This window comes from Alligator sinensis, unplaced genomic scaffold (genome assembly GCF_000455745.1).
Source record: "Alligator sinensis unplaced genomic scaffold, ASM45574v1 scaffold985_1, whole genome shotgun sequence".
In the NCBI taxonomy this organism is placed as follows: domain Eukaryota; kingdom Metazoa; phylum Chordata; order Crocodylia; family Alligatoridae; genus Alligator; species Alligator sinensis.
In genome coordinates, this window is record NW_005842993.1 from 343,593 (window position 1) to 353,075 (window position 9,483).

At 43.5% G+C, this 9,483-nt stretch overlaps 1 protein-coding gene across 1 annotated transcript in view; it reads right to left on the bottom strand.

Annotated features, from left to right (window-relative positions):
* The window catches only part of TRPM8 (transient receptor potential cation channel subfamily M member 8), a 119,640-nt gene that overhangs the window by 50,895 nt on the left and 59,262 nt on the right, over nucleotides 1-9,483 (bottom strand). The window contains exons 12-14 of the mRNA XM_006036639.2: nucleotides 8,897-8,992; nucleotides 8,429-8,558; nucleotides 5,083-5,228 (exon numbers count right to left, since the gene is read on the bottom strand). Coding sequence (XP_006036701.2) covers nucleotides 5,083-5,228; nucleotides 8,429-8,558; nucleotides 8,897-8,992 — 372 coding nt within the window. The remainder of the gene's footprint in view (nucleotides 1-5,082; nucleotides 5,229-8,428; nucleotides 8,559-8,896; nucleotides 8,993-9,483) is intronic.

Here is a 9,483-nt window from a genome sequence, read left to right on the forward strand (position 1 = left end):
TGTTGCAACAGAAAAACCCCGGTGCAAGAGAGTTCCCGCCATTTGAATGCAAATTTGTGTCCCGCTATTGGCCAGTTCTAAATTAGTCCTACATGGTGGCTAGTAATTGGCTTTCTAGCCGTTTAAAATTTCGTGCGACTTCCGCCCAAGTTGGAGAACTTTGAGCACGCTGCAGAGTGCCTCTAAAGAGATCTGACTTGTGGCTGAGCTGATCGATAGACTGATCACCTATCGATTCTTCTCCCCGTCGCCGAGCGCAATCCTCGACGTACCCTTTCCCTGCCGGCTTAATTTGTGGATGGATTAGCTGGCCTGAGCCTTGCCAGCTGGAGCAACTCACATAGTTGTTCAAGTGACTGGACCACCTGCGTCGCGGCTACAAGCGGCGTAAGTAAAGTTTTTGCAACCAATAAGCTTTGTCTGCCTCTCCATTCACCAGCCCGCCCAAACGACCGAGTGATTTTTGAATCATCTCGAGTCAGCTCCAGCCGTCCAAGACAGTGGTAAGGACTCAGCTGCTGGAATATGCATTTTTTCACTGTCAGGTATTTTCTTTAGCTTCTTGTTCAACAAATGTAGTCGTGTCTCCTGGGGTGTGACAGAGAGGTTGGGTCCTGGTGAGGAAGCTCCTGCGTGACTTCAGACATTTGTGTGCTGCGGGATGGGTGTACAGCAGGTGTCTCACTTCTTCAGTTTGGCTTGACCACTGCTCTTCTGGTGTCAGGTGGAACGATGCCTGCCAGCAGGTACACACTGCATAGGTTGGTAGGCTTTAGACATCCTGTGATGTATCAGCAGCTACCATTCAGGATGGGGTCAAGGTGCTTAGCATATACAGATGTCTCGCATACAGGGCATGCATACTCAGCAGAGAAGCTGAGAGCCAGAGCAGTAGTTTGGATGGTTGAGGGGCTAGCTCCCCATTTCAAGTTGGTGAGCTTATATAAGATGTTGTTATGAGTACTCACCTTTGCTTTTGTCTTCATGATATGTTCTTTGTATGAGAGGGTTTGATCAAGGATGACTCTGAGGTAAACTGGATTTGGGCAGTGGGCTAGTAACACTGAGCTGGTAGTTGCCTTCATGGTTTTTCAGATGGAAGGCATATACTTGTGTTTTTGCTGGGTTGGCATATAATTGGTTTTCGGTGTAGTATGAGATTAAGCCAATTAGCACTTTGCTGAGGGATTTTTTGACATGGTCAAAGCTAGTGTTTTGGGCCATTATGCACAAGTGATCTGCACAAATGAAACATTTTGTTTCCAGTTCAATTGCTTGGTCATTCGTATAGATATTATACAACAGTGGTGCAAGCACACTTTCATGGGGGAGGCTATCAATCTGTTACCACCATCTGCTTCACTTCCTATCCAGTTTGACAAAAAAAGTTTGTTTTCAAGCAGGGTTCGTATCAGCTCTGTAAGTGTAGATCTTTTGTCGTTTCCAGGGTCTTGTGGAGGAGTCACCAGTGGTTAACTGTATTGTAGGCAGCTGTTAGGTTGATGAACACAGCTCCAGTAATTAGGCCTCTTTCAAAACTATCATCAGTATGTTGAGGAGATTGAGCAGCTGGCTCACTGTTGATTTTCCAGGGCAAAAGATGGCCTGTTAAGGGATTAGGTGTTTATCCATGTATGGGGTAATCCAGTTCAGTATCAGTTGTTTGTACAACATAGCATAGCAGAGAGATAGGTCTGAAGCTCTTTAGGTCAGAAGGATCTTTGCAGGCTTTAGAAGCACCTGAGCAAGTGTGGGGTATGAATTGCTTGATTTTCCCAGTAAGCATGTCAAGGCCGGCTGCTTTCCCGTGTGTTAATACTAGTATTCAACGCCGTCATTGAGAAGGGGCTTGTAAAACCCTGGTCTTTGGGATGCTTGTACCTTTCCAATCCGAGTGGTTTTTTGTTTATTTTGGGGCTTTTTTCATTGAGAAGCATCTGGTAAGTAATTTGGTTAGTGGTGACATTCTAATGTTGATGTGCCTTTCATAGGTCATCGTTTAGTTAACATAGAATCATAGAATCAGAAGATCATGAAGTCTGGTCCCCTGCCGTGGGCAGGAAGTTATTGGGGTCAGATGAGCTCAACAAGGTGCCTGTCCAGACTCATCTTGCACACCTCCAAGAAGGGTGATTGTACCACCTCTGATGCGAGTGTGTTCCAGATTCTGGTGACCCTTACAGAGAAAAAGTCTTCCTTATGTCCAACCTGAATTTACCCTCTATTAGTTTATGCTCATTGGTCCTCATCCTCCCTTGAGGTGCCCTCCTGAATAGTTGCTCTCCTAGTTCTTGATGCTCCCCCCGATGTACTTGTAGACAGCTATCAAGTCACCTCTCAGCCTTCTCTTACTCAGACTGAGTAGGTCCAGCTCCTGGAGTCTCTCCTCATAGGGCCTGCTCTCCATGCCCTTAACCATATGGGTGGCCCTTCTTTGTACCCTCTCAAACTTATCCACATCCTTCTTGAAGTGTGGTGCCCAAAACTGGACACAGTACTCCAGCTGAGGCCTCACTAATACTGAATAGAGAGGGAGGAGTACCTCCCTGGATCTACTGGCCGCACATCAGCTGATGCATGCCAGAGTTTTATTTGCTCTTCTGGCAGCCTCGTCACACTGTTGGCTCACATTCATCTTCCTGTTGATCACGACCCCCAGGTCTCATTCAGATGCTGTGCCAGCCACTGGACCACCACCCACTGTACAGTTGTGGTGAGAGTTCTTCCTACCTAGGTGAAGGACCTGGCACTTTTCCCAGTTAAACCTCATCTGATTTTGTTCCACCCATAAATCCAGTCTGTCAAGGTCATTCTGGATCTTTGCCCTGTCCTCTAGTGTGTCCGTGTTTCCCCACAGCTTGGTATTGTCTGTGAACTTAATCACTGAGCTGTCTACCCCCTCATCCAAGTTGTTAATGAATAAATTGAATATACTGAATAGCATGGGTCCAAGCTCTGAATCCTGGGGGACACCACTGGAGACAGCCCTCCAGGATGAGGCCATCCCATCGATCACCACTCTCTGGGAGTGGCCAATAAGACAGTCTTCCACCCACCTCACTGGAGACTGGTCCAGCTCAGTACTCCCCAGTTTCTTAGATAGAATCCCATGGAAGACAGAGTCAAAGGCTCTACTGAAGTCTAAGTAGATGATGTCAACCTTGTGTCCCTCATCCAGGTGGTTAGTTATCTGGTCGTAGAAGGACACAAGGCTCATCAGGCATGATCTACCCTTGACAAAGCCATGCTGGTTGCTTTTTAGCACCCCATCCATTACCAGCTTGTAGTTGACAGCCTCTTTAACCAACTTTTCAAAGATTTTACCCAGGATCGAGGTCTGTAGTTTGCAGGGTCATCCCTCTTCCCTTTCTTAAAGATAGGCACCACATTGGCCCTCTTCCAGTCATCCAGGACCACTCCTGAGTTCCATGACTCTTCAAACAGCTTGGCCAGTTGTGCTGCCATAAGTTCAGCCAGTTCCTTCAGGACTCTTGGGTGCAGATTGTCTGGCCCAGCAGACTTAAAAATGTCCAAGCATTATAAAAGATCCTTCACCTGTTCTGGGCTGATTTCCTGTAGGTTGTTGCCTTCCCCCTGTTCCCTGGGCCTCTGGTCAGGTGAGTAGCCCCCGTTGGATTTCAGGAATACCAATGCAAAGTATGTATTTAAGAGTTCTGCCTTTTCACAGGCATCAACTGTGGGCTGCCCCTGGGTATTCAGTAGGGGTCTCACATTGGAGACCAATTTTTTCTTTCTCCTTTTGTATCTGTAGAGGGACTTCTTGTTATCTTTTATACTGGTTGCCAGTTTGATCTTCATGCCTGCCTTAGCTTTCTGTGCCTCGTTATCTGCAGGCCCTAGCAATACAGGTGTATTCCTCCTTGGTTGCTGAGCCATTCCTCCATTACATATATACACATCTTTTTTCTTTTTAATAGCTCCCTAATATCCCTGGTAAGCCAAGCAGATCTCCTGGCTCCTTTCCTGCTTTTGGCCCAGGTGGGGATGGCCTTTTTCCCTGTGTGGGGGTGACATATTGTCACCCATTCCTTTTTACTATTATACATCATATCAGTTGACTCATTCAGGGTTTGCCAGGATTTTCTGCATTTTTCTGTGATGGATAACATGAGTTCCTCACCTGTAGTGATGGTGTTTGTGGAAAAAGGAAAAAGTTCATACTGTCGCCTATAGTCTTCGTATAGGTCCGTGGTTTGCACAGTGAGGCCTGGGATGTAATTCTTGTGGCATCCCCACATGGTGCTCTTCCTTGAAGATTTCTGTGCAGCTTCTATGAATTGGTCATAGTTCTCAGGCAATGCTTTGATGGTTTTGACTGTAGCATCGAAGTATGCTGAAAAGCCTTTCCAGTTTGCCTTACTGAGGTTGAAACATTGGCAAAATGGTACTGTCATAAGTGTTACTGTGGCTTTGATCTGAATGCCAATTGGTTGATGTTGGGAATGTGAGATGAGGTCTAATAGCCATTTTATTATACTTGGCCCAATGATAGTGTTGTATCTGTCTGTAAGGTCTGGGTTGTATCCTTGTTTCCAGCAGCTGCAGTGAATAGAACACAAGCAAGGTGATGTACACTTTCTAAAAACAAGCCTCCTATGAACTCCAGCTGCAAATTAAAGCTTCTTTCTCATGGCATAATACCTTTGGGCAGATCCCTGCACCTACAGCAACTGATCAACATTTCTGAGCATCAAATCTTCGCACAGTTCCTTGCATTCAGGTTATGGCTAGAAAAGAATCAAGCTTACAGGAAGTTATATTTTCCAGCACTGCCAACATGTTAAATGCTCAAGTGTGGGATGATACTACTGTAATTCACAATTGCCAATGGGAAAATGTTTGTACTACTGTGGAATCCTCCTCAAAAACTCTTGATTTCCAGGTGATTGGAGTTTGTGTCATAGGACTGTTTTAATATATATATAGTTTTGCAAAGTTTTTGCATCAACATAACCTTTCAGGAGGAAATGAATTCAAGACATACATAAAACACATTCTTTTTTGATGATTCAGACTATCTGAGTTATATCTGCCTAAGTCTCTGTTCTTTCTTGACTTTACCTGGACTCCTGGCTGTGCAATGAACTGTTGATCTTTAGCTTCCACTGCAAGTTCTAGACAACTGCTTCCACCCCAGGCGTCACAGGAGTAGGTCAGCAGCTGCTCTGCCAGATCTTCATCACTGCTGTAACATTCAGTGAACAGCTCTAAAAGAATAACAGCCCCAAACAGGAAAAAAAGAAGCTTACATCAGATATGCCTCTCTCCTGTCCTGATTTCAGTCTGTAGTCTAAGTCACAGGTGCATAGACCAGAAGGCAGAAAATCTCAATATTAAGGTTCATTATAAGATTAGTTTGACCTTATTTCATACCTGTCAAATTGTATGCATATTTTGAAAATAACCACAGACACCTTAGTTTCATATTTGAACAGGGAAAGAAAAATGCAACATGACTAAGCTCTGTCTTTGGTTAGCATGACTCAGAACTATTTTTTTCCCGTCTTTGTTCAGATGTTTGACTTAAGTGTCTTCATAGTTTTTTGCAAGTAATGTGCAATACAAAAACACCTTTTGCATTTTCACAAATGTGCATGTAATCCTAAACTGTTCATACTGCTATATTTTTAAATATTCACCTGACACATATGAACTCTGTACATTAATTTAATCTCTGTACAGAAAAAAGAAAAATTCAAGCCACTTTGATGCTTGCAGATAGATAGCAACATAAAACTAAGCTGTGAGTTTGCTCCAGGAAGTGAGCAAGTAAAAATGGCACCTTCTCAGTTAACACCTCTGCCCTGTGCATGGGCAAGAAAATATCTGTTTTCTTTCATTAAGATTTAGATCCAATGATGACAGCAATAAAAATTAGTCCTTATAGTTTTTTGCTGCCTTCAATAAGAGTAAGCAAACTGGAATATGCTCTTTCTGTGCCAGTAAGCCTACTGCAATACTTACAGAAGAATCACTGAGTTCAGAAATTACTGGCAGATTCCTGAAACCTGGCCATGTGAAAGTAGTGAAAAACTAAGCTTGGCTTCAAACTTCCAGCATGAGTATCAGGTGTCATAACCCAGTGATTCTGGTGCCTCGGCACGATGGAATTTTCTTGCCACATGAAAGCCTCTTGCACAGCGAGGGTTTTTGCTGCACAGAAGGACCTCAGTGCAAGAGAGTTCCCGCCAATTTGCAGCCTTCTTTGCAGGATGTATTTCTTCCTTGCAGCACAGAAATGCACGGTGCAAAGAGTTCCCGCTATTCAAATGCAAATTTGTGTCCCGCTATTGGCCAGTGCTAAATTATTCACACGTGGCGGCTAGTAATTGGCTTGCTAGCCGTTTAAAAATTCACGCGACTTTTGCCCAAGTCGAAGAACTTTGAGCACGCTGCAGAGTGCCTCTGAAGAGATCTGACTTGCAGCTAGCTGAGACGTACCCAGACGTACCCTTTTCCCGCCGGCTTGATTTACAGACGGATTCACTGGCTTGGGCCCCGCCAGCTGGAACAACTCACGTGGTTGTTCAGACGACCGGACCAGCTGCGTCGCAACTCCACGCAGCGTAAGTAAACGTTTTTGCAACCATTAAACCTTGTCTGCCTCTCCATTCACCAGCCCGCCCTGATGAACGAGCAATTTCTAACTCACCTCGAGTCGGCTCTGGCCGTCCGAGACATCAGGGACGCCAGTTATGAAAATAAATCAACTCTTAGTATGTTAACTGTGAGCACCTGGTAGAGCACTACTGAGATGCAAAATGTGTAACCTCACAGCTTTAGGGATGTTGGTTGTAGCCATGCTGGTGTAAGGATATAGGTTGACAAGGTTCTTTGGGTAGATGTGATATCTTTTATTAGACCACCTAAATAGTTGGAAAAATTGTTCTTTGCAACCTTTTGGGCACAAACACCCTTCTTCAGGCATATAGAGAGTCTCACTGGTGAATTGTGTGCTCTCCTGGGTAGAACAGAAGTCAAAATGCAGGTCTGTGAAAATGCAAATGCATGGCAGTGAGGATCAGAGGGCTGGAAGACGATAGGTATGAGACAAGTGTGGGGGAGGGGAAATGTTCAACTGGTGATAGAAGAATGTAGCTGGCAAAGTGCAGACCGGTTACCTGGGCACATTATATTACAGGTATAATATGGATTAACAAGGACCAGTTTTAATCCATTCTGATAACTGTTACACCCACTGGTTGGGTTTTTATTCATGCCTAAATAGTCCCCTAGCTACTGTGGCATTGAAGAAGTAATTAATTACTACAATATTTCTCCAGATTTCACATAAGCCAAAAAAACTGACTGCCTCATTAACAAAACAAGACGTTACAGTCCAGTATTTTCCTCAGTCAAACTATTGTTTATAACCAGCCCATGAGGTCACTCCCAGCCCATAGGCTCTACATCACATGGACTAGGTAACTAAAAGGATGTTAAAGGGATATGAAAAGTAAAAGAGACAAGAAATGTAAAACTAAGTAGTCCACCACCAAATACCTACTGAAGCTCTAACATGCTGCCTCACTACTATCACAACACAACTTATCATCTTAGGAAGTTTACCCCTAAGTTCTTAGCATTACAGGACCTATAGTTTTGTATTAGGGCACCAGACTGCCTTCAGGAGATCTGAGTTCATTTTCCATTCCCACCTTACTCCAAGCACACAGGATGTGTCTGTAAGTTCATAAAGACATGCCCCGCTTTCTCTTTAGCATTCTTTGTACTGTTCAGGAACTCCTCAGGAGATTTTTGCCTGACCCCGTGTTCTCTATTCCAGTTCATATATACACCTTCTCTCTTCCCCTTAGAGATTCAGGTCAAAATAGGTAGCATATTTGCCATGAACAGTAAGTTGTCGAAAAAATGGAATTTCAGCAGGCCCAAACCTATCCACAAATTCAGGTTGAAGATAAAAACAACAGAGGGAAATTAAGTGTCAAAGCATTGTTAAATAATTTCAGATCATTTTTATTAATATGCCAATACTTTCAAAACAATGTTTTTTTCTACTTCTTGTTTGAAGGGGCACTTTTCATTAAAAAAAATTGTCCTAAATTTAAAAAATATAAATAAGTAACCTGAAGACTGAGCAGAACATTTTGCATCAGAGCAAATGGTTCATTTCAAGTAGACTAAAAATGAAATCTGGATTTTTTTGCTTTACTATAAGAACTCTAACACTTTGTTTGATCTGAGCCGATTTAGACCCCTCCTGACCCAAAACAGCAGCAAAAAGTTATGATTTGCCCACGTTTGCTGCTCAGTGCAGTAAGAAGCAGTCATTAAAACATGCAATACATTCCACAAAGCTATAGTAAAAAACTTGGCATCTAGTGGACACTGCTGATTACCTATTCCCTGAATTCTGCCCAGGTTTTCCAAAATGTGCATAGCTTACCTACTGCTCTAGTTTCATATTCATTGGCCAGCTCCTCAGACTCTCCAGCAGCATTAATGTCATTCTTCACTTTTGCCAAGCTTTTTAGTAGCTTACTGGCACCTAGTGCTGCCAAAGTGCAGCCCCTGGTCTGGAAAAAAAAGCACAAAAACTAAAAAACATGATATTGGGAATTTGTACAAAGCTCTTGGCAAAGCACAGACAACATTATTTTCCTTCTAGCACAGATTCAAATCATTCACAATTTGTTACACAAGGAAAAGATTTGTAATATTCCTTAAGGACAAACTGGTTTGTTCTCTCCCCCTCCCCTTTTTCATGCGATTTCTGGTGAAGCATGCCACACAGTCAGCATTCAAAACAAGCGCACACCAGCCATGCAATGAAAGTATCATCATATTGCTCTAATATGCTCCTCAGACCAGGTCTGGAAAATAACTTCTGGGGAAGTGGAAGAATATGTCTTACCTGTTCCCAAAGGACTTTGGATAACTCCCTCTTATTCTGAAGAACTGACCAGATAAAGAGAGCTTGCAAAGGGTGTCTTGTGACTGGAGACCCATCCTGCAAGAATGAAAGGTAGCATCCCTTCATTGATCCTGCCAACTGTTAATCCTTCTAGATCATGACGTATGCATGAGAGGTCACCCAGACCTTCGACACATATGCCTAGGTAAGAGGATAGAGGAGTGGAGGCTGCCCAGTAGACCTGTGCAAAGCACCAAGTATTCGCTTTTAGATTCGGCCAATTCAGAGGGACAGTGATTCGATTTGGTGATTCAAATCACTGTCCTGATTCAATTCGACCGATTTGGCACCGATTCGAAGATTCAGCCATAGATCATAATGGGGAATCACTAAAACACTGATAACTTTGTCTTTTTTTTGCATGTTTGGATTAAAACAGCAGGGATGGTAGACCCTTATGAAGGCATGAAGCCTGCCAAGTTCCAAAGAGATAGGTCAGGGGGGTTTGTGAAAGTGCACCTCAAACTATTGAAAGCAAAACTCATATCACTTGTGTGTGTTAAGGCAAAGCGGGATGAAAACAGCAG